The sequence below is a fragment of the Homarus americanus genome, unplaced genomic scaffold (genome assembly GCF_018991925.1).
Source record: "Homarus americanus isolate GMGI-L3 unplaced genomic scaffold, GMGI_Hamer_2.0 scaffold14072, whole genome shotgun sequence".
NCBI classification, from domain to species: Eukaryota; Metazoa; Arthropoda; class Malacostraca; order Decapoda; family Nephropidae; genus Homarus; species Homarus americanus.
The window spans coordinates 2,903,326-2,929,309 of record NW_024754528.1 but is presented as its reverse complement, the minus strand read 5'-3'; the positions used below and the strand labels follow the sequence as shown (position 1 = coordinate 2,929,309).

The 25,984-nt window shown below is 45.0% G+C and overlaps 1 protein-coding gene across 18 annotated transcripts in view; it reads left to right on the top strand.

The window, feature by feature from the left end:
• The window catches only part of LOC121855821 (paired box protein Pax-5-like), a 171,580-nt gene that overhangs the window by 38,430 nt on the left and 107,166 nt on the right, over positions 1-25,984 (top strand). For 16 of the 18 annotated variants that reach the window (XM_042350954.1, XM_042350953.1, XM_042350948.1 and 13 more), the window contains exon 3: positions 14,988-15,014. The exons of the other annotated variants lie outside the window; for them this stretch is intronic. In XM_042350954.1, coding sequence (XP_042206888.1) covers positions 14,988-15,014 — 27 coding nt within the window. The remainder of the gene's footprint in view (positions 1-14,987; positions 15,015-25,984) is intronic. 18 annotated transcript variants of the gene reach the window in all.

The window sequence follows — 25,984 nt, the reverse complement described above, 5'->3', positions numbered from 1 at the left end:
AAGGCCAAGACTCCCTTTTTCACTCCATTCTCCTCCCTACCCATTCTTTCCACTCCTTCCTCTCCCTCCCTACCCACTCCTCCCACTAACCCCTTCCCTTCCCTGATATCAAACTTCGTCTTCCTGGAAACCTACAAAAGCCAAGTCGAGTAAAAAATAACTAAAAAGAAAAAATTGTGATTACTTATGAAGAAGAACAAAAAGGTGCCCAATTTATCCAGAAAACTGAAGGGGTTAAGTAGCCAATTAATTTGCAAATGAGTAGCACACGTCTAGGTTCCCAAAGGCGGAGAAAAAAATCGGAAAAAATTGATTCACAGAAAACTGAGTGTGTGTGTGTGGTGGAGACGCTTAACACTATCTTGACTATCTCCAGATGACTGAATTTTCTCATTGCCAAGATGAAGGTTCCGGATGCTGACGTAACTCGCTCTGGATTTGATTTTTGTTTTCTTTTTAGTGGGTTTTTTTTTAATTCTTGCTGGAAATACATTACATAAATAATAGGTAATATATATCTTCATGAGTTAGTGACTTAATATATTCCTTTGTGTGGGTTTATTTTTTATGTAGGTACCTGTCATATTGATCATGATTAGTAAAGCACACACACACACACACACACACACACACACACACACACACACACACACACACACACACACACACCTTTCCCCATTTCTCCCACTACATATTTTTATCTCTCTGGGTCTCGTTCAAACTTTTATTCGACTCATTCGTTTTCTTTCATCTTTCTCACATTCCTTCTCGTCCTCGATCACTTAGTTAACTGTACTTTCCCCTCTTATGGCGCTTTCTCCTGTCGCCCCACTTATCTGTTCACCCCACCTATAATTTTCCACTCCTCTTTCTCCTCCACTACCTGGTCCTCCTCCTCCTCCACGTCTCCTCCGTTGGTCATCATCAGCCTCCCCTGGTCACCCAATAACCATGCTGTGGTGGAGGGCGACCCAGCAGTGCGGCCACCTATCAATAACACATCTTGATCGTGTACTATTCTTGTTTGTTCTCTTTGTGGCAGCCTCTATTCTTCTCTCCGTCCCTCCATTGTTTGCTTCGCTCCGCCATTCATGGAATATTGTTTTACGTGCTCACCTCTCATGGTTGTAATAACACTAAATATCGTTTCTCTTGGAACCATCCGACAGGCGATCGATTGTGTTGGGAAAAAAATATCATCTGCATTTACTGTTGTGATATATATATATATATATATATATATATATATATATATATATATATATATATATATATATATATATATATATATATATATATATATATATATATATATATATAATTTCTCAGGGAAGATTTTTTCTCATTCACGTCACTACTCTCCTGATATTTGTTTACGTCACTACGCTACTGATTTCTGTTTGCTTCACTACGTGCCTGATTTCTGTTTATAAATACATAGTAGGGTGAGGAGTATGACCAGACCCACGTCTAGTGTGTCAGGTTCCCGCCGTGATGGAAGTTAGCTCCGCGTTGCCCCACTTGTGAGGTGACCACCATGAAATGGCAAAGTACCCATCAGCATCACTTTCCAAGAACCCAAACCTCTGCAATTTTCTATGCCCAGTCGCTAAGTGGCCTGCCAACGTAGGTCTCTAAGTATACAGTGGCTGAAGGAGAACAGGACGTCTGGGTTTGGGGCTGGACTGCTGTTCCTGAATACTTTGGGGTATAATGTTAATTTGAGTGACATGATATAGTTGCCTCAATTTTCACAATAAGTCGTAATTATACTTTTTAGCAGTGATCTATCATAAAAAATAATATACATGCTGTATTATTTACTGAGACGGATGAAGTTTATCATAATGAGAAAATATATATTTATATATTAAATTACATATCCAGGAGGGCTTTACCACCACCTCCACCTCCTCCTTCAGCTCCAGTACCAGCATCAGCAGCGCGGCTCTTGTGTGATCAGTTCAGCTACGGTTTTCAAGTGGCCAGACGTCTAAATTCTGTCTCGAAACTTATGACAGCCGGCAAAGGCGTTTTTGAAGCCTGGTATGAGTAAGACTGGTCAAGGCACATTTGGGTGGGAGACCCGAAGGTGCCAAGCGGTAGCAGATGATTCAAGCATCAAAAACCGGGAGAGTCAGCATGTTGGGGACATAACCTGAAAAGTGGAATATACGAAGAAATATAATAATTTACCGTAGATGAGACAGTCCCGGATCCACCTTGAGCTACAAACATAACACTAAATAAGACTCATCAGCTTTTATGTCTCATTTAAATGTTGTTTTGTAAAATATTGTTGACACTCGGTTATTTTCACCAGTTCTTACAGCTTAGTCTCAGGGAGTAGGATTAATCCAGCACAATAAACGAGTGAGTTTATCGACTCTATCAATCTCGTTAACATCTCACACCTGTCGAGCCGTTCTATTCAGTTATCTCCTCACTCCCTCCCTTAGAGACACTTAGGCACCACAATCTCTTATTATCTGTTAATCTACACCATCTACCTTCACAACACCTGCTCTATGTCACTCCACAACACCGTCGTCAACTTTCGCATTATCGCGTCCAACCCCTCTCTAAGGGCATACGTTAACCTAACGAGGTTTCTCAGCTGGACTTTTCCCCGCCGGATGATAAGTTCCCATAGTCGGCGGGGTGATAAACGGTATACTAATGCCCGTGGCCTCCCATGTGGTCTCCTGATAGTGGAAAATCTTAATGCAAATCTGGGCGTTGCGATGCGTTGGTGGTCTGGCCGGGTGAAGGGTGCTTTGTTTGGTGGCCCCGAGGCTGAGGGCGACCAAAACCCACTGTAATACACGATAATTGGCTATTAAGTCCATTCCTATCACGACCTCTCTTCATCAGCTCCACCATCTCCACCTTATCTCGGTACAGAACAAAAGTGTCAAACTCGATTTTTTTGTTTTTCGATTTTTGTCTGCGTGTGAGTCCGAAGTTAATGCTTGACGCCGAGGACTCAGGTTAGCACGAGGATAAGGGAGAGAGAGAGAGAGAGAGAGAGAGGAGACACCGTACCTACATTCTCTTTCCATAATCTTTATATACCTTAGTTCTTGGAGTGCTTGTCTCACCTACTCTCATCAATACGATCCTCTCCTACATCTTCTCATCTGTTATGTATTTCCTCTCCTTCCCCCTGAGCTGTTGGATTAGCTTCTCTGGTTGTCTCATTACTTTGAATATCTTCCTCGTCTCTTTCCAACCAATGGTCTCCGTGATTAAAGTATTTTTCAGTTCCTCGGATATTATATTTCATCTCTCTTCAGAGACTCTACTACCCTCCTGCAGTAATACCTTCGTCAGCTCCTCTACCATCCGAGGTACTGAGCTGGCTGGCCGAGGCAAATGTTGAGTGAAGGACTTGGGCAACCATTTGTTCTTTCATCATGCAATTGTCTGGACGCACAACAGGACTAAAACCAGGTCGGCTTTTGTCATGTGACTGTTGCTGTTCCTGTTACTGGTGCTGCTGTAGCTGTCACGTGTGCTGTTGTTAATCATTGATGTTTCTGTTGTTGCTGCCGTTACTATGGTACCGTCAATTATACTATATGTTACCGGTACCATGGCTGTTCTGGCGCTATTCAATTTTTTCTTTATACCTTCCATTCATCGAGCGGCTTGTACTGATAATGACACTTGTTAAACTATAATACTAGTGGTTTAATACATTCGTTCTTCATCGTACAAGAACCTCTCTCCAGTGTGCTTGATCTCAGCTTGAACTTCTCATGGCCCGGAGTAGCCAGGTGGAACGCGTAGCTCTCTTTAGAGAATATAACATCACACTTGACATTCGGTGGGGGAAGGTGTGACCTATATCCGAGTGAACGAGTTTCGACTACAACGAGGCTGATCTGACTACGTTATTGGGAGTGTGTTTCTGCACTGGGAAGATACAAGGAGACTGCTAAACGTGTTGTTAAATGCACTATATAATAAACTGGTCTATGTCCTCAGTAATTATATAGTTTGGATATATTAAATATTTTTATGATGATGTAATCGTGCGCTAGAGATACTTATATGTAAAGGAATATTAAATAAACACCTGTATGTAAATTGTGAAAACGATGTCATTGATAAATAGTGTAGGAGTGGGTGTGGCGATGAGGCGGGGGTGGTCCCAGGGGCGTTGATCAGGGCTGCTGGGGAGTCCTGCAACAATAACACAAAAGGTATCCTGTTCTGTGGGGACTCCTGCCGTTGACCCGCTGCTCTCTCCCACACTGCTGTAGGGTCGTGAGTCCTTCGCTCCAGCGGTCTGTCATGAGGCCCCCCGGAGCCCGCCAGGACCCGCCTTGCACTCGCCAGACCTCCCCTGCCGTGCCTCCTGCTGCACCTCCCGCGTTCACACACTCATCATGGGAAGTTTATCAAAAAGCTAAATAATTTATGTTATTATTATTTTGGGAGGAATTTTTGTTACTTAGATACAATATATATATATATATATATATATATATATATATATATATATATATATATATATATATATATATATATATATATATATATATATATATTCAGGTTAAGCACAGTGGTCTCTTTTCCTGGTCTTTAATCTTCCTAAATCCCAAAAATCTTTTCTCGCAGCAATAAAATACTTTCATGACTCCAACTTTTGAGAAACATTTCCAGAGCAATATAAAAACAGAACCTTCCACGTGCCTTTAAGAAACACTTCTGATTTACAGTAAGCAATACACGAATAAAAGTTCCAATAAATTAGTGCAATATTTAGTCAGACTCGCTCACCAATGGTCCAGTGTAGAGAAACAAATAAAAATTCACGCTGGAGTGCCTTTGTCGAGACACACTTACCTAAGGCCTTGATATCAAGCAATTACGATAGTCATCTCCATCGCAGCGGACACTAAGCCTTATGCAGCATTACCACAAGGCACCGGAGCACGATAACACGACACCCAATTTATCATATCACCGTTTTCAAGAGCTTGTTCCAGTGCGGTCCCAGGGTGATGAGGGGGGTGGGGAGGAGAGTGATGTGGAGTGAGGGGGGAGCAAGGTGGCGGGGGGGATGCTCTGGTGGGGAAGAGTGAGGGGGAGGAGGGTGAGGGGGGATGCTGTGGTGGGGAGGAGTTAATAAGGGGTCTTGACGAGGAGGAAGGGAGGAATGAAAGGGGTGGTTTGGAGAGGATTACAGGATGAAGAGGAAGGAGGGACTGGAGAGGTGAGGAAAGATTGGGAATGGAGAGTCATGTAGGGGAAGGGAGGCTTAGGGGGGTGATTACAGGTGGGAGTTTACTGGAGAACAAGGGGTGGGGGATGAGGAGAGGGGGAGTTACATGGGTGGGGCTTTACTAGAGAAGAGGGATGGGTGGATGGGGGGAAGAGGAGGTGGTAGTTGAAGGTGGTGGTTCGTGCTGACGGAGGGGATCAGGAGGAGGACAAAGGGACGCTAGCTGGTAATGAGGTCAAGTTGTTGGTTCATCGTGATTCCTTCAGCTCAGACAAAAGCCGTGTCCCACTATTTTAATACACCCGTTTAAGTGACGTTATGTTTAAACACCACTCGCGACTTCCCTTGTGCTCTCCTTAGTCGGAATTCACTCCAATAAGCTGGATTTCACTAACTGATGAATATTTACTTAAAAGACAGTTAGTTTTAAGGGGTTAAATAATGACAATACACACCTAACACTATTTTTCTTAAAGGGTTTTGTGATTTCCTTTATTTTTTCTTTGCTCCTTTTCTTTTTAAAATAGGAGGTTAGTAAGATATTTCAAGATAAGAAAATGTGAAAATGCCCCAGACATGGAAATAACATGTTGTGAGCAGGGGAGCAGCAGGGGAGGGCTAGAGGGAGGGAGGGGTGGCAGGGAGGGGAGCGAGAGATGCCTGCAAGTGTCGTTGCGGATTTAAACAGGTGATAGCAGGAATTTAATTAATGGACGTGATATTATTAGACATTAAAAACGTATCATCAATTGATGTTTAATTGATGTGTAAAATTTAGTATCAGGAATAAGAAATTATTTAATACCACATTAATCTTAACATTGAAATCCCACTGAAATCTCGCTTTATTGTTGTATTTTCTCCTATATAAGGATTTCATTATCAGGAGATGGTACTAGCAGAGACCACGTGATAACAGAAGATATTACTATGAGGTGACTTCCGTAATTACCAGGAGACGCTGGGTGAGGAAGTGGAGCAGGTGGGCGTGAGGAGGAGTGAGGGCGTCACCGGTGGCGTGGTGTGGTCCCCCCCAACCTTCGGCCTGGCGCCCAGTATTACCGCCTCGTCTGCATGTTGTATATCTGTGTGGTCGCGTCAGGCTCGCCGTCTCCGTCATCCATCATCTCAGACGCGATCAAAAATGAAATTAGGAGTAAAAAAGTGAGGACCTTGTGTGTGTGTGTGTGTGTGTGTGTGTGTGTGTGTGTGTGCGCTAATCTGAGAAGCTTCCTGCATAAACATTCACTATGCTGTTAAGTTTTTACCCCTGAGAGTGGTTAATATATGCATTATGGAACACCAGTTACTCTTTGGTGTATTACTGGTGTTCGAGGAAGCTGGAACGAAAGTATTATAACGGGAGACAATTCGAAGGCATGACTGAGCAATATTCCTCTGAGGAGTTTTCTTGGGCGTCTTAAAAAGTTGGGTTTTAACCTCTATTAAAAAACCCGAAAAAAATAAACATCAAGAGGTTTATTCCATCAGCTAGGTCGAAAATCCAGACCACAGAAGGAATAAACATTGAGGCACAGTTTCTCAGAATTAGTAGTGTCTCTTGTCTGTCGTCTTGGCATCTGTTTTACCGCTATTTCACACCTGACCCAAGTACATGCCTCCCACGTACAGCCAGCCAGCCATCACACTCTCGCATCGTGTGGTACAATACTTCCTCCTCCTTCTCCCTCTCTCTCTGATAAATATTATGAACATGACTCGTACAACACGCTTCTGGCCACTTATGGTAATGTTACTAATATTTTTTTTATTTATTTTTTTTGTATACAAACTCACATTCTATGATTTTATTATTACCCGAAACATCATTTAGAAGCTTTATATTTTAATTATTATTCTTTATCAGATTTTTTTTTTTCTTGTTTCTTTTGGGTCAGCTGCCCGGATCCCAGCTCTTCATAGTTCTCTGTTCTCTCTGTCTCTCTCAATGGCTTTCTTTTTTGTGGTTAGTTTTTATTCAATATTTATCCATCTTTCCTTTGTTCTAGTGATTTAATAAGAATTTGGTCGTGTGTGTGTGTGTGTGTGTGTGTGTGTGTGTGTGTGTGTGTGTATGTATGTATGAGAGGAGCGTCCCACACTCCTCCTCCTCCTGCACTACCTCACTCCCCCATTGCCTCACTCACTCCCCCCCTCAATACCTCACCAGCACACGATAATCTCTCACCTGTGCACTGTAGGAAAATCAGTTAGCGTGAGGATGACGAGTGGACCACCCCGCGACGTACACCATGATAAGTGATTGGAGAAGCGGTCATGTGGCGTGCGGTCTTCTCCCGCGTTCATGAACCTCTCAGTTGGGCGCAAGAACACGACTTCTTCTGTACCTTAAGAATTTCTTTTATTTTAGTCTCTTCGCTGTAAATGTCTCTCACTGGTAATTGTAGGGAGATGAGACACAACGAGAGAGATATATACAAAGTTCGTTCGTTAAAAAAAGATGAAAGTATGTGTTAGTTTTTGTTAGTTATAGAGAGAGAAGATGCATGTGTCAGCCAGTAGTGTTAAAGTGCACTGTGTGTCTCTGTTAAAGGTCACACACTCGGTAAGCTTGTCTCCTTACAATGACTGGTGACTTAAGTAACAATTATCTTTCCCTTTTAGGACATTCTTATCGTCCTTGGGTTCGACAGCCCCGTTAGTTACTTCCATAATAATCAGGTCAATAAATCCAAGCCAGTGACAACCCTATGATTCGTGGTCAGAGAGAGAGCATGAACTTTCCGCGTAAAACAAACTTTGCTTTTTTACACCGTCAGCAAAAAATTCATATTGGCACGCCATGACCACGGGCCGGGCTCCGGTACCCGGTCATCAGGGTGTAGAATCAAACGTACCAGTTTCAATAGACGGATTCCGTGCGTGGTCTTTGATATGCCACTGAATTATCATAGTCTATCACTGACACGTCGTCTCCTGTCAAGATATCATCTGTGGTACACCAGAAAAAAAGAGGCAAAGTTTGTGTTTTTCATAAAGCTTTTCCTAAAGTTGAATCACTGTACCCTGCGTGATTGTCTGTGTACTTCTGATCTTATATCAATGTGGACCCCCTCCCCAGCCAGCCATGCTCATGTGCTGGTTGTCACTTTTTACTCTCCAGTTATGCAATATATGCAGTCGGTCGAGAAGTCTGTGAATACAAGTGGTGCTGGTCCTTACTCGGGGAGGTGGTTGAGGTGAAAATAGTTCACGTTGGAGATACTATTGACCGGTTCTCCTGTATCAGATGCAGTTGATATGTGAAATTATACTTTATTAAATGATAGCATCTCCTTGATTATAAACGTGATGCTGCACACTAAAATAGGTAAATAGAGATGTGAAATATATAACCCATTTTGGCCCTGCAATCTTGTCATCGCGAGCACTAGGATAGACACCCTATCGGTGATTCGTTAGAGTAAACTGGGCTGCAAGAAGCTGCCACTTTTAAATGTAGTCTTAGAAGTGTGCTTGAGGTTCGAGAAGAGCGTGTGTTCAGACGCCTCTAATGTAAACGATTAATGTTTGCAGGAAAGACACTTGTTGTGCCGCACGTGTGGTCCAGGGCAGCTCTCTCTACCCCTGGCCTTCTGCAGGAGTAATTTTGTCTATTTTTTTTCCTTTTTATCAATCACTGAAAAGAATCGAACGCTCAAGAAAGTGTCAAATTAGCTGTATAATCTCTCACACCTATAAGTCAAGATATCACAAATAACTGCACTTTTAATAAAATACTAATACTATGGCTCTATAAGTATTGAACTACGAGATATAAATAAAACTGTACGTTAACCAAAAGTAACATAATAGACAACCCTTCGAAGTTGAGTAAGTGCAGTGGTCTTAACAGTAACGAAATACCAAGGGCCCATAACGTAAGAAGGTGTAAGGGGGCCTCTAAAAGTGAGGATCTACTCGGGCCGTTAATTTAATGAACTGCAAGACTCTATAGCACAATAAGGTAGATGTAAGGGCCCATAGAACTGCCATTAACCGTATGAGAATAGGTCAACAATGAAGCCGGATATAACTCTCTCTCTCTCTCTCTCTCTCTCTCTCTCTCTCTCTCTCTCTCTCTCTCTCTCTCCGCGTTCCGTAATTAGCATACGTATCAAGGAGGAAAAAAACTAGGTCCCATAAACATTGGCTTCAAGTTCCGTGTTATAAAACCCTTCGTGACGATTCTAACGTTAAGATGCTGAGGCTGAGCAATGTTGGTGGCAAGTGAACTGTTGATAGCGTACGTGCTTTTAGATTCCTTAACCTAACCTAACATAACCAATTAGCATGGTTCTGATGTTATTGATTCTAGTTACTTTGGGCTTTGTTTTTTTCGGGGGGGGGCGATACGTCGAATGGTGCTCGTCTCATTCACAAACAAGAGGCTGGGAGGGGAAATTGACATTTAAAAGGACCTCCTCCCTCTCCTCCCTGAAGTATATACAAACAGAATTTCCTTTCCTCATTAAAACTCCCGAAAAGGACTGAGGGTTGGAGGAGAAAAAGCGAAGCATTGTGTGGCAAAACAATGCTCTCATTACAGATTCCTCGTGTTGTCCCGAAACTTCCGTCACCGCATCACCACACTGCCACCCAACCCAGTCAGACAGTCAAAGGAGGAAGACAGTCAAAGAGGAAGACAGTCAAAGAGGAAGACAGTCAGGGAGAAAGACAGTCAAGGAGGAAGACAGTCAGGGAGGAAAACAGTCAGGGAGGAAAACAGTCAGGGAGGAAGACAGTCAAGGAGGAAGACAGTCAAGGAGGAGGACAGTCAAGGAGGAAGACAATCAGGGAGAAAGACAGTCAAGGAGGAAATAGTCAGGGAGAAAGGCAGTCAGGGAGGAAGACAGTCAGGGAGGAAGACAGTCTGGGAGGAAAACAGTCTTGGAGGAAGACAGTTAGGGAGGAAGATAGTCAAATGAGACAGTTAGTTAGATAGGAAAAGACTTAGTTCAGTAAAGATAAAATAAAAAGTCGCTTAGATAGAAAAACCAGGTGATAGTTGAGTACCTGTATACTGTCTAAATTGAAATTAATCAAGCAGGTAAGACGGGTGGTAGTTAGACAGGTATTTAATCAAGGGTGTTGCCGATCAGACAGACGACTAAGAAAAGAAAATCATTTATTTATACAGACATTTAAGAAGATCTAGTAGACAGTGCGCGTATATTAAACTAAGTATATGGTCAGGATAGACAGAAAAACACAGACGGAGGCAGACAGTTGGACAGTGAGGAAGGAAACGGAAGAGGGAGGGTCAGAAGGGGAAGGAGAATAGAAATTGATGTAGATATTAAATAAACTCTCTGTGTCTTAACTTTTCCACGTGAGCTGCTGAATCCATAATTAGAATTCAGTATTATTAATATTTCCATTACATTAATGATTAACGTTGATATACAAGTATTAATATCATCATTAGTCTCATCATTAATAACTTGTAATCTATAATGCAGATGGTGTTATAGGGCATCTGTTTGCCTTTTTTTTTAACTTAATTCAAATATTTCGAGATGTTCGTGAGGAGAGGAGGGGTATGGGTTGGTCGAATTTAGGGCGTGGGCGTGAGTTTCCAGCCCACACCGGAAGGGCGGCGCCCGTCAGTAAGGGTGGGTGGCAGGAGGGGAGGAGGAGGACGAGAGGGACGCGGGGGAGTGGGCCATTCTCAAAGGCTTGTCCAGAATTACTGTATCTTTCATGCCTCAGCGTCATGTCCCCGTGTGCTTTGGTATCCGTCAGTTCCGCACCTGACGTAGTGGACACATTCTTGAACTCCCACCTGTCAGACACACCACCAGGGACTTGAACACACCTAGACGGATACTGCAGCTACGACTAAGGCGTCATCCCGCAACGTTTCGTTATCCATCGTTTGGTTTCATCCCGTGGCTGTCACTTAATGAAGCATGTGAGCGAAGTTGACCGAGAAAAGTGGGAGAGGAAGCGGCTCCCGTACGTGTTGTGACAATGGAGGAAGGGGAGGAGGGATGAGGAGGAGACGTTGTTAAAGAGGGCGTTGAGGGTGAGGAAAATAGAACACCACACAAAGATTATTCTGCTGCTACTGTCTGACTCTCCTGTGGCGTACCTCCGTGTCTTACCTGTGTAAAAACTTTAATAACTTACCTGTATAATGCTTGTTTCTCACCTGTGTTACTTGTGTCTCACCTGTAGCTTACCTGTACAGTCCTTGTATTTATCACCTGTCTATTACCTTTCTGTCTCACCTGTGTATTACTTGTATCTCACCTGTGCAGTATCTCTATAACTCATACCTGCATCACCTATCACGTTGTTCACCTGCAGCGACCTCTTCTGCGTAGTACATCTTGACTTTCATCTGAGAGTTCAAAGAGTCAGGGTACCGTCCATGTTGTAATTCAGGGATCTGTAATATATTTCTTAACTCAGGACATTTGACTATTGGGGTGGTTAATCACCCTTACTAACCTAACCTAACCTAAACTAACCTAACCACACCCGTTAGCTAGATTATTTTCGATAAATAGCTTGGACGATTTTTTTGTGTGTGAAATTACCATAACGGCATGAGCTCTCCTCCCTTACTCTGGGTTTCCTTGGTGTTGTCCCTGTATTCCTGCAGACCCAAAGTTCCCATGGACCACCGGGGGGAAAAACTATTGTCTAACTGTTCAACAAGGCGTTGCAGCCACGTCCATTTGTTCCCTTTACCGTCCCTTACGAGGAGCGCACCGGTGTTGCTGACTCGAGCGTAAAACGAATGGAAAAGCTTAAACAGCCTCTAGACGCCACCTACAGAGAGGTTCCCTGGGGCTGGTATGCTGTTTGGAGAGTTTAAACTTGTTACCTCCACCTAAAAATAAAAATAAAAAAAGAACTTAGAAGTGGAGCAGGTGGTTGAGGTGGGGCTGCCAGACGTTGTTACGCTTGGCCTCATACGTGTACGACAACCTCGGCTTCAGGTTGGGGTAATGGCGGAGGCTGGAGACTGATCATAAACAAATACACAGTCATAACAACAAAGGACAATAGTTGAGTCATGTTTTGGATGTCACTAATAACGACATAGATAACATTAATGATACAGTATAGCCGGATATCAAAGACGTAGTGTAGTGTGAGTAAATTTCACAGCTGAATAGATTATGACGCGAGAGGACTGTGTGGTTATATAAACTACTGTAACCTGTGTACTCTGCATGACGACTGCCACACTGAAGCTATAACCCTACATCACTCGTGGAATTATTATTAGCATCCTACTTCCTGAATAGTCAAGATATATTGCTCAATTTTTATACATTGTTAAAGAGAATTCAAGGTCAAAAACACAGAAATATTTTCATTTTACATCGCCCTGTTTTTTTTCGTTAATACAAAGATGATTTACAACACGTAAACAGGGAACTCCCCGTCCATACACCTGTTAACAGTGTAGCCAGAGCAGTGGCTGAAGCGCTGCCAGGAGTGAGAATATTTGTCACGGTCTTCCAGGAAACAGAGATTTGGCTGTAATTCAGGCGATCAAGAGGCACATATAGAGGTTAATGACAAAGATAAAAACAGAACCCAGGTGACAAGAATAATGCAGCAAAAAAGTGACGAAACTACAGAAATGACAGTAACAGTGAATACAAAAAAGGATGGAAGTCAGAAGCAGAAGTAAAGGAGGAATAACACCAGAAACATTAAAGTATGACTGCTACAACAGTTAAAGGAGAGATAGAAGCAGCAGCAACAGTAAAGGAAAGATTAGGAGTAGCAGCAATGGTAGAGACAGGACCGCACAGCAGCAGCAACAGCAGCAGAGCAGCAGCAACATGAGCAAGAGGCATGACAATAACAGCCAGAAGGACGCGAGGTGGGCGGCGTCACGCACGGCCGGCCGGGATAGGTTTATCTAGCCCCTCCTAGCAGGTTGACCACAACATCCAGCCATCACCCGCCTCTCTCACGGGATACTCATTCATTTTACCCTCTGTAACTCTGCTGTGGTGTCTATATACATCAATACTCAATATTCTATACCTTTGTTTCCATCTATACACAGCGATATAAGCTAAATACTCCGTCTTCTCACTGTACCTCCATCGTGACTGTTTATTTATGCTGTTCGTCAATCCATTTGTCTTTTTTTCTGACCAATAACGTGTCTCGGAAGATATGGGACGCGTAAACATCGATCAGGTAAACACGGGTGAGGATAATCACTGCTGGTAATCTACCCAAATCTACATAATAGTCGCACAAAGCCGACAAAAAGCCGACCCGACTAGAGGTGGATGAGACAGGGAGTCGGAGCGGGTGTGTGTGGTCGGGCCCCGCAGCACACAAAAGGGCTGGACCATGACGATACCGGTTGGTCTGCGAGCTGCTAAAACTTGAGCCAGATTTGTTTAACTCTAGATTATTTGGCACCAAAAACGTCAGGTTCTCTTAACACCGGCTGTCTACAATGAGGACTTGAAGGTTATATATATTTTTTTTCATGAACTGTGTTGCCATCGTCTGTGTGGGTTAGATACTCTGTATATAGAGAGTTTGAATGAAAGTTTAAATATAAGATTGAGAAAATGTGTCGGTAATAGTCTCAAGTAAATTGCGAGAACTGCTTGAGAAAGAAAAAGGATTTATCTCCTCTGCATTGTCATGTTCACCACCAGCACCTCCTCCTCCTCCTCCTCCTCCTCCTTCTCCTCCTCCTCCTCTTCCCATCCCTTCTTCCTCACCTCCTCCTTAACTCCCCGCCCCCACCCTTTCCTTTACGCTTTCTTCCCCATTCTCTTCTCTTCAATTTATTTTATTTTTTCTCATTGAACTTTAGCTTTTGTTTACCCATTTATGCCTCTACTTAACCCAGTTTAATTCTGCTTTCATGTTTTTGTCCTACTTCTTTCACTCTTCTTTATCCTCCCGTTGTTCTTTCACTTCATTATTTCCTTTTATCTTCCTTTCCTTCTTCGTCCATAGTCTTACAATCCCTTTTCTTTTATTCTTCTAGTCTATGTTTCTTCTTCCTTAGTCGCCCTTCTAGTCGTCTTCTCCCTCCTCCTCCTCCTCCTCCTCCTCTCCTCCTCCTCTTCCTAGTCATCTAGTCGTCCTCCTCCCATTCTACTTCTTTCTTATCCTCCTTATCTTTCTTATCTTCCTCCTCGTCTTCCTCCTTCTTATTGTCCTTTCCTCGTCCTTTTCCTCCTCCTTCTCCTTATCCTCTTCCTTGTCCTCCTTTTCCCCCTTCCTCCCACAGGAGAACTCGTCTGGTGGTGGTGACGTTGTGTCTGGGCGAGCTCGCTGAGCCTCGGAAAGCACGTAGCCCTATAAAAACGTTTCGACTCCACACTGCACTCATTCGCCTCTGGACAAAAACCACTGCAGTCTCTAACCAACAAAAGATTACAAGCATGTCCAGTTTCCTGTTGGCCTGTGGTAGGAGACAAGGAGATGAGGTGATGATGGTTCAGAGGTTGGCACTCCCCTACCCCCTCAGGTGAAGGATCTCCTGACCTTAAGGATTATTGATATTAGGATGTGGAAGATGTGGGACTCCTATCATCTTGAGTATCTCTTATAGAGCTTTTTGAATCCCTTATTGTTACATTGTTCTCGATTATCATAGGATTTGATTGTGTTTATATTTTTATACCTTCATGGCGAGAAGCATAAAGGTCATTAAATTTCTTTAGTGTTTTGTTTTTGTTATATATTGTAAAATCTCGATGGCCTATGGTGACTGTGCTTCTTATCACTGTGTCTTTCTTCCTATCAGATTACTCGACTGGTCGCCAGGAGGAAGGTATGGATATCTTTCGGTGTGTTGCTTGTCACTAATTTTGGGTGTAGTTGGGACGCTTTGGGTCTCGTATGGGGGAAACTAACATGGATGTGAGACAGTGAGGTGAGAGTAAAAAGTGAGAGAGAGAGAGAGAGAGGTGGGGGATGTGAGAGAGAGAGGAGAGGGGGGATGTGGAGAGAGAGTGAGAGGTGTGGGGATGTGAGAGAGTGAAGGAGAGGGAGAAAGAGGTGGGGATGAGAGACAGAGGAAGGAGGGAAGAGAGAGAGAGAGAGAGAGAGGGGGTGGGAGATGTGAGAAAGAGTGAGAGAGTGAGGGATATGAGAAAGAGAGAGAGAGAGAGAGAGAGAGAGAGAGAGAGAGAGAGAGAGAGAGAACAGTTATATGACTCAACGCTGTGGGAAGTAACTCCGACACACTTCGTATCCTCTCCAAGATGCTCAATTAAAATCCTGAGACCGGAAACCCCTCTTTTATATTCTTAATGTGACTTTTTCTCCCTAACATGATCGTGACTCCTTTTCCTTATTCATGTAATCTCGTGTGCTCCAAGTCTCCCCTCCCATGCCTTCCCCTTTCCTCCCCACCCTTCCCCTTTATTCCCCACCCTTCCTCCCCTGCCTCCCCTTCATCCCCTACGTGACCCCTTTCCTCCCAACCCTTCCCCTTCTTCCCCTTCTTTCCCCATCTCCCCACCCTTCCTCTGCCTCTCCTGCCTCCTCCCCCCCCCTACCACCCTCTTCCCCTGCCTTTCCCTCCTTCCCTGTCTTCCCCTCCCCTTCCCACCTTCCCTTCATCTCCCCTACGTTTCCTTCCTCCCCTGCCTTCTCCCTCCTCCCCTGCCTCTCCCTGCTCCCCTGCCTTCCCTTTCCTCCCTACCTACCCCCTCCTCCCCTACCTCTTCGTCCCCCCTCCCCTCTCTTCTCCCTTCTCCACCCTCCCAAAAATATATATACAGTATATGACCGTGTTGAAGTAGTGTCTGTGGGACGCCGTTAGACACGCCCCAGCCAACGGCAGAGTTCGGCAACACCGCCTTCGTCCGTAGTGTTATAGTAGGTCCTGGATGAAGGTGGGCCGCCAGGTGCATTATGGTTGGGTGTTGATTGAGGTGCTCTTCCGCCCTTGTGTTAATTCCTGTATTAGTGTAACTCTTGTGATACACACACACACACACACACACACACACACACTACAGCTTGATGTCTACTTCCGTTAGTGTGTAGGTGTTACTTTTACAGAGTTGCTGTATGAAATTAGACGGCATAGAAGCGCAGAAAAACAACTAAATAAGGGTAAGGTGTTTATAGTCAAAGAACAGATATCTTCCTGCCATTATTCTCGTCAACACCACGGCGCTCAAAGGACTGGACGATGTCACATCTTCTCACTGCCTAGTCTCTATCAGTCTCTTGTTCTTGTTCTTCTTGTTCTTGTTCTTCTTCAAATGCATCTTTACCTTCTTTTTTTTTTACAGTTCCTCTCTTTATTTGGCTTCAAAACCCTTCCTCTTCATCTCTTATCTCCCTCTTACACATCCCTCACATCTATTTCCTTCCTTCCTTCCTCCCCTCTCTCCTCCACCTCCTCCTCCATCTCTTCCTACACCTCCCTCCCCTTCCTCCTCTCACCACCACCACCACCACCACCACCACCACCACCACCACCACCTCCTCCTCCTCCTCCTCCTCCTCCACCACCACCTCCTCCTCCTCCTCCTCCTCCTCCTCCTCCTCCTCCTCCTCCTCCCCCTCCTTACCCTTCTGCTCTGTCACCAGACGATCCCATGGCCGCGAGTGCAGGAATGTTGGTGTTTGTAGTGGAACCTTGACGATATTTTTTGTTGTTTGTCTGGCGCCAGTGACGGGCCGTGGTTATGCACCAACACCATTGACAGGGATCATCCGTTTCTGTTCTCCTTCGCCTGTTGGGGGAAGACGTCTTTGAGTGTGTGTGTGTGTGTGTGTGTGTGTGTGTGTGTGTGTGTGTGTGTGTGTGCGGAAGGAAATCCCGTAAATACATGAGTGTACCCATGTGAGAGGGAATTGCGCGCGCGTGTTTGTGTGTGTGTGTGTGTGTGTGTGGGAGGGAGTTCTGTGTGCGTGCGTGACTGTGTGCGCGAAGAATATTGATGCACGTCTGAACGCCCGTGGGAGGTACGTGCGTATGTGACTTTAGATGTCCATGGGTGAATGTTAAAGTGTAAGGGTGTGCGTGTGAGAGGGGGCATTGTGCAGTGATTGCGTGCAGTAATTGCGTGCAGCCACCAGTAGAGATGCGTGGAGGATATTGAGTGAGGACGTGTAACAGGACCTAGGTGAGTGACTGTAATATACTGTATTGGGGATGTGCTCATGTGAGGGTGCGTATGTAGCCGTGAGTGAGAACTAATTGGGGGAATGCGTGTGGGCGTACAAATGCGCGTGGCGTATGTTTGAGGGCGTGCGTGTGTTCGTACTGTGTGTGTGTGTGTGTGTGTGTGTGTGCGTAAAGATGTTGTTTATGGTACATCCTTGATTGCTTGTGTCCGTTTAGTTGCTCTCGGTATGTGTGTGTGTGTGTGTACGCGACGTGTGCGGGGAGAGCCATGTTGTCATAGTTGCTCTTTGACCCGTGAGTCATAAAAGAGCCATAACGCTATGTGGGCGGCGTCACAGTGGCTCGTGTCTAGACCAGGTTGGGTTACGTCGTCCACAGACTCAGGCACGACGGTCTTGATGAATCATTTTCCAAGAATGTGCAACACGTGAGCGGACAAAGCAAAGGATCACCATCACAACACCAATGAGAAGGTATCACCAGCACAATACCTGAGAGAGAGACGGATCACCAATACAGCACCAGAGAGAGAGAGAGAGAGATCACCAGCACAGCATCATAGGTGTCAGTGAGTGGGTGGGTGGGTGGGGGTGTAGGGAGAGCTCTGTTACGTCACTCTTGCACAAGTTCTGGTAACTGCTTCCACCTCTCCCTGATACACCTGTGCGGTGAAGGGTCTGCCTCTCCTCCTGCTGGTGCTGCTGTTGTTGTTGCTGGTGGTAGTAGTGATGTTGGTGGTTGTGGTTGTGGTGGTGGTGGTGGTGGTGGTGCTGGTGGTAGTGCTGGTGGTAGTGGTGGTGGTGGTGGTGATGCTGTTGGTGGTGGTGATGGTGATGGTGGTGTTGGTTAGGATATATATATATATATATATATATATATATATATATATATATATATATATATATATATATATATATATATATATATATATATAAACTCGCTCGGTTTCTTTATCTATGGACGCGCATTTAACTAGACTGACCCATTCACTGACGGAGAATAAAAAATAAATACAGTATCTGTGCAGCTTACAAGTGACTCGTCTCTTCTCTTTTTTGGTTATCCTCTATCTTCTCACTCCACTTTATTTATTATCCCGTCCTTCCATTCTTTCATGTTTTCTTTCTTTTGTAATATATATTTCTACACATTGCCCCCCCCCCCTCTCTCTCTCTCGTGTTGGGTAGTGGAGCTCTCAGCCATGAGCCGTAAACATGCACTAAATCAGCCACGGATAATTGAGATTGATTCGAGATAATATATTCACTTCACAATATTATCTCTTGAGTCCTGCTCCTCCCTCTCCTGTGTTTACCTGTTCATCGGGTTATGGTCTAAGTAGCGGTAACTGAGTGTATTATAATTGTGGTGGATCTACTGAACATAATTCTCGTAGTAACTGTGAAGCCAACTAGATGAAGCAGTCAAGATGAACGAGGGAAGAGAGAGAGAGAGAGAGAGAGAGAGAGAGAGAGAGAGAGAGAGAGAGAGAGAGAGAGAGAGAGAACCAGCCAGCGTTACAGCAGCCTTCTGGTATCAAGAGTCAACGACACCCAAGGCACACGAACGATGCTGTCAGATACACCACACCTCGTTACACCGACACGACACCCTCAATCACCTCACTACCTCACCCCCGGAGTCTACCGATTAAACCTCAAACTTCGCCTCGGAGGCTGTGCGTGTCTGGTTGAGTTTGGTTACGCTGGGGAGTGTGTAGGGTCGCCGGCTGGCCCGTTTGACAAGGTTACACCATAAGCGGAAACTTGCCAGCTCGCAGGCGGGGGAGTTAGTAGCTTAGTGTGTACGTGTGTGTGTGTGTGTGTGCCTGCTCGTGCATGTTTGTGTGTGTGTGTGTGTATAAGTCATGCTCAAACAGATGTAAACAAATAAATGGTAGTGCCAGTGATGAGGGCTGCACTTGGTCAGTATTGTTGTGGTATGCAGAGTAAGTCTTGTTGTATCACGTGAGCAAATTTCCAGTTGGGAATGTCATTGTGGTATTTTTTTTATATATCTGATTGAATTGCTCTCTCTCTCTCTCTCTCTCTCTCTCTCTCTCTCTCTCTCTGCTGGCGCCATGCCGTGAGTGACACAGGAGCACTACAGGCTGACAGATCACGCCGCTGACATTGCCAGCCGCAGTCACGCTCTCAACCACGCTGACACCGCTACTCCAGCCCTTGCATGTCAGTCAGCTAAGCCACGTCTCTCGGTAAAATACTCATAGTCAGAACTACCCCAGACGGTCACATAACCTCCTAATGGTCACTGGTGCCACTTTCACGCCCACCTCACGCCCACCTCACGCCCACCTCACGCCCACCTCACTATTGTAAGCCAAAGAAAATTCGTTGCTAGAGATTCCCATTTGATTACCAAGTAAGTGAAGGAGGAGGTCAGCGTGTGTGTCCCTTTAGCCGGACCGTCAATATTAATCAACACATTACTGTATTACCTTTTTCTGTCTTGGTGTTGTCATTGATTACGATCTTGGTATACTTCAAGTAAGTTCTCTCTAACACCAGTACCTTCTCCTCCCCAACACCAGTACCTCCTCCTCCCCAACACCAGAACCTCCTCCTCCCCAACACCAGAACCCCCTCCTCCCCAACACCAGTACCTTCTCCTCAGTACCTCTTCCTCCCCAACACCAGTACCTTCTCCTCCCCCAACACCAGTGCCTCCTCCTCCCCAACACCAGTGCCTTCTCCTCCCCAACACCAGTGCCTCCTCCTCCCAACACCAGTGCCTCCTCCCCAACACCAGTGCCTTCTCCTCCCTCCTCCCCAACACCAGTGCCTTCTCCTCCCCAACACCAGTGCCTCCTCCTCCCCAACACCAGTGCCTTCTCCTCCCCAACACCAGTGCCTCCTCCTCCCAACACCAGTACCTCCTCCCCAACACCAGTGCCTCCTCCCAACACCAGTACCCCCTCCTCCCCAACACCAGTGCCTCCTCCACCCCAACACCAGTACCCCCTCCTTCCCAACACCAGTACCCCCTCCTCCCCAACACCAGTGCCTTCTCCTCCCCAACACCAGTGCCTTCTCCTCCCCAACACAGTACCTCCTCCTCCCCAACACCAGTACCCCTCCTCCCCAACACCAGTACCTTCTCCTCCTCTCCTCCCCAACACCAGTACCCTCCTCCCAACACCAGTACCTTCTCCTCCCCAATACCAGTGGCTCCTCCAACACCAGTGCCTCCTCCTCCCCAACACCAGTGCCTTCTCCTCCCAACACCAGTGCCTCCCCCAACACAGTACCTCCTCCTCCCCAACACCAGTGCCTTCTCCTCCCCAACACCAGTGCCTTCTCCTCCCCAACACAGTACCTCCTCCTCCCCAACACCACCCAGTGCCCTCCTCCCCAACACAGTACCTCCTCCTCCCCAACACCAGTACCCCCCTCCTCCCCAACACAGTACCTCCTCCTCCCCAACACCAGTACCCCTCCTCCCCCAACACAGTACCTCCTCCTCCCAACACCAGTCCTCCTACCAGTACCCCTCCTCCCCAACACCAGTACCCCCTCCTCCCAACACAGTCCTCCCCAACACCAGTACCCCCTCCTTCCCAACACCAGTGCCTTCTCCTCCCCAACACAGTACCTCCTCCTCCCCAACACCAGTACCCCCTCCTCCCCAACACCAGTATCTCCTTCCCAATATTACTATTTCCATGACGACAAACATCTTCCTCATCATCGTCAGTAAACATCACAGATTTAACTTCCATCACCTTCCTCGTGGCAGGCCCCGTCACTGTGTTAATGCAGTGATCTATCACACCGCGACTGACTGTGATCACAACACATAAGAAGTATACCGCTCGCTCATCAGCAGCAGCGCCCCCCCACACACCTGCGCCACGCACTTTAATGTAACGGTTTAAGACCCTCATGACATCCACATTCTAGCAGCGTCAATAGCCCCTTAATGTTCTCCTTTAGCCGTTCTCTTACTACAAGGCACAACAACAACAAACATCCTTCCCAATCTCACCGGTAAAACTAACACATCCACAATCTACTCTCCACTGTAGCTGGCGTAAGCTGCCACCATCACAACAGCTCCCTGGGGATGGAGGGAGAGGGAAGGGACACCGCTCTCTCTCACTCCTCGGCCCAGATTTAAAAAAGAACCTCCACGTAATTATCTTGTGTTTGTGCGTGTGAAACTTCTCGGGTTTTTTTTCCTCTCTTGGTCATTATAGTCTCTACGAGTGAACCAAAAAGGTGTAACCAACAGATCACTTTTTTCCGTCTAGTTTGAAGTATTAGAGAGGGTTTGTAAACTACCTCAGCCAACACGCCCAGAGTCATTCGTGACGCCCGTGACGCTCAGCATCAGTTTTGACGATGCCATAAAATTAAGGCGGCTTGTTAATGGCGTGTACGGGTAGAAACAGCGCTGCTTCTCATTTTCCTCCTCCTCCTCTAATCATATTTTCCTCATACCATATTCGATCTTTACATCATTCATATTAAGTTAAAATCAGTACAAAAACACACAACTACAACACCGTATAATCTTCAATTTCTATTTCACAACCGTTTATTTATCTTTTTTTTCTCTATCTCTAATCGACTTCTCTATTGTCTCCTTCTCCCCCCCCCCCCTTCCTCCCTTGCCCCTGTGGTCCCTGGTGCCCCTCCCTAACACAGGCCTTCGTCAGCTCGGTAACACCCCCGTCAAGTTGCCATCTTCCCTGCATCAATTTGCTAAGTACAAGACCTGTCAAGCCAGTGGAAGTACCAGTGTGGGGTAGGGAGGTGTGAGGGGGAGGGAGGGGGAAGGACATAGAGAGACTGATGAGATTGGAGGAGGAAGAATGAAAATGATGGAAGAGAATAATACTGTGTGAATAATGAAGGATGAGAAAGATGAATGATGATGGATGAGAAAGATGAATGATGCAGGATAGGGAGAGAAGGATATAGTGAATGATAGATAGATAGATAGATAGATAGATAGATAGATAGATAGATAGATAGATAGATAGATAGTGGGGTTTAGATTCCGAGTGAAACAAACCAAAATTTTCACAATTAACTGATAAACTAACTCCATATATGTACAAAGAACGAATAAGAAACACAAATGAAGAAAAAAGATAAGCAATATAAGAAGTAAAACACGAATAAACAAATATAATACCAGAAGTTGTGGCTTGAGAGAGGATCAATTGTCTTAGTGGTAAAAAAGGGAGAAATGAACTCTCTCTCTCTCTCTCTCTCTCTCTCTCTCTCTCTCTCTCTCTCTCTCTTATTTTCACCTCTTTATTATCATACTACTTCTTCTTCTTCCCCTAAATCCCATCATTTTCAATTTCTCCGTAACGTTCATACAGACACCTCCTGTTCCTTCACACCTGAACCCCCCAACCAACACATATTTCACAGCGCTTTCTCTGAGGCTTTTCCCCCCACATAATACCATATTAACCTATTACCACCTTCATATTACCATACTAATCCCCCCTCTACCCCCCTATTAATCTCTAGCACCTCCTGTCTCGTATCTCCTCCCTATAACTTAGATGTTAGTGCCATTTTTATGACTCCATTCTTATCAGTGTGTTATCGCGGTGACTGAAAAAGGGGCTTTAGCGACAGCAAGATTACACTCATTAAGGGATCAGAGCTGTCCACATTATGGCACTAATGGCAGGAGCCAAGACGCCTGGCCCCGCGCCGCCACGCACGCCATAAACTCCATCATCTCTTGTTTCATAACTTCTAATTAGACTCTCATTGGAGTTTGATTTCTTATTATTTAATATTCCATAACTCATGATTAGACTGTAGCTGCACTTGACTTTCCACTCTCCGGGGACCAGTCTAGGCTACACCCAGGTCCCCAACTATTTCTTATAAACAATATAATCTAGGCTGCATTATACTAAATTATACTAAACTTCACACTTAGCTTGATAATTATAGTAATACGCTGATAGTCGTGGCATAATTGCAGCGGTCGATATAACCAACGCTTTGGATAAAACGAAATGAATCGAGAGAGGAGGAGGAGGAGACGCAGGAGGGGAAGAAGGAGGAGACGTAGGAGGACAAGAAGGAGGTGGGGGGAAAACACATTCCCTTGAGGTTTAAAAACTGGTGTAGTGAACACATTCCCTCCATCAACTCCTCTGTAGCCGCTTGAGTAATTATTCCCATATTATCAGACTAGTGAAGCGTTGGAAAAGTAAAAATGGTCCAACTCACCGAAGAAATTTGATATTCATAGTTGTTAATGTTGGCCTGAGGATCTTGTTGAAATCTTAAAAGGGGTTTGTTAGAGAGAAGACTCACCCTTATATACGGAGACCATAAGGGAGGTGTTCTCGGTATGGCAGTAATGGAGTTTGAATTAAAAACAACCGTATCTTATAAATTAGTTAATAGTGTAGCGGTCTTGATGTTGCTAACTTGTGTGGTAGCTTGTAGGTAGTGAAGGCTGATGAACACCTGAGGCTATGGACTGGAGGGTAAGGGAAGGATGGGAGAGTGAGAAGGATGGAAGGATGGAAGGAAAGAGTAGTTTAGCATGTTATAGGATGATCAGTGTAGGTCGTAGGGAAATATTTAAGAAGGGGAAAGATATAGCAAAGAAGGATATAAAGAGAGAGAGAGAGAGAGAGAGAGAGAGAGAGAGAGCAGAAAATACCCCGAAAAAGGTATAACTTGGACAGGAAAAAAAAAAGAACACGTACTCTCCCTCACACAACCCTCACAGAAAAAGGGAAGAGGGAGTGAGCGAGTCCACCCCCCCCCCCTTCCCACCCACTCCATAGCACCCACCCTTCCCACCCACTCTCCAACTCACCCACCCACCCACTAACCCTTCCCACCCACCTACCCTTCCCACCCACCCACCCACTCTCCAACTCACCCACCCCACCCCTCCCACCTTCCTCTTCTTTGCCTCAACTAGTCTCCCTCCCATGTATAAACTGCCGCTGATTGCCAGTCATTACACATCGTGGGAGAGCGCCTCACAAAAACCTACATGCTTTATAGTTTTACGGAATGCAGCTCAAAACCAGCGCACACTCCGCATACAAACTAGACTAGACGAAGGATCAGCGCGGTAAACCCATCCTGACCGGCCTTGTAAACGCTTAAAGTTCCCCCTCGTGGCCAAACCTCCCGTTTTCAGTAATTGGGAACTTAAGTAGTCGTTGTTGTTGTTTTTTTCATAATTAAAATCTAGTAATTAGTACCTGACCTTCAGATGTGACTTCCTGACCCGCGTGGAAATGGAAGCTTCTAAATTACACAAGAAAAGATCGACCTGTATATACCTGATCAGTGACGTAAAAAAGGTCTTGAACTGTGTGAGAAAAACTGGGAGCTTTCACATACTATAACACGCACAGGGTAGAGTAAGGCTCCTGGGTTGTATTTTCACATCACTACACGAAACTTCCATCAATCTTTCATCAGTTCCCTTCTTCCCGTTACTTCCCCTTCCATCCCCCTTCCATCTATCCTATTATTGGGTGGGTCTACCTGACACCTCTACAGCGTTTTTTCTTCGTAAATTAATAACTCTTTAGAGACTCCTGCAGCTATATCACTTAATGCAACTTGGTAATTAAGTTTGGTCCTGTGGTGTAATTGTTAACTAAGGAGCAACGTGCTATCCCACTTTGGGGTAGTACCCATAGATGCGTCCTGTTAGTACGACACTTAGGTACGACCTGTGATTATAGCCCGTGGGTATACATGCTGTAGATGTGGTTAAGACGACCTGCATGATCAGTTAAACAAACCAATTAGTGATCTGTCTAATCTTGCAGGAAACAAATTTCTCCATCTTAATACACAATTTAATCACACAATAATTTCTGATTATCGGGTGTCTTAATTATGGTAGTTTTCGAATCAAACAGGAGTATAGATTATAATCAGTGGACCTAAGACTCTCCTCACTCGTTAGTATCAGTAAGTGGGCTTTAACTTGTTTGCTTTACAGGTGAACTGACCTGATGCATTTGGTTGTTAATTAAAAGTATCTCTGTGATGGAGTATCAATAATTGCTGCTAACCAGAAGATTTAATTACTAATTTTCATCCTGGTGGCCGGTGTTTACTGCACCTTGACAAACACACTGGGGGTGGGGGGGGGGAGATCAGTGTAAGAGAGACTGAGAGACAAGAGAAAGTGAGGAACGAAATTGTATACATTTATAAAGCATATCAAGTGAAATTAGTCATTGGAATTAACCTTAGTCTTATTGGAATATATATTACCATGTGTGATGAATAGGCAAGATAGGTGGTCCTCTGTGAAGACCTGCAGCGGTGTGTTGTGTGGGCGCTGCAGAGGTCAGTGTGTAGACTTAACTTCCAGTGCTCTGTATAGGTCAGCCATTAGCTTAAGATAATTCTCTTTAACTGTTTCTTAAAAATTCTCCTCTTAAATCCGTGTCTCACAAAAGATCAGTTTGATGGAGCTAGGTTACTGGAGAGAGGAACTTAATTAAAATGAAAACAAAGCGGCCTGAGGGAAGAATGGAGTGTATGAAAAGCACGCGGCCGCAGAGCGCGAACGATTATTCTGTGTACAAAACGCCGATTCAGTGTAGGGATCCCGGGCTTTCATAGCCTATAAAAGAAGTGGTTTTATCCTACTCTATATCTATTCAC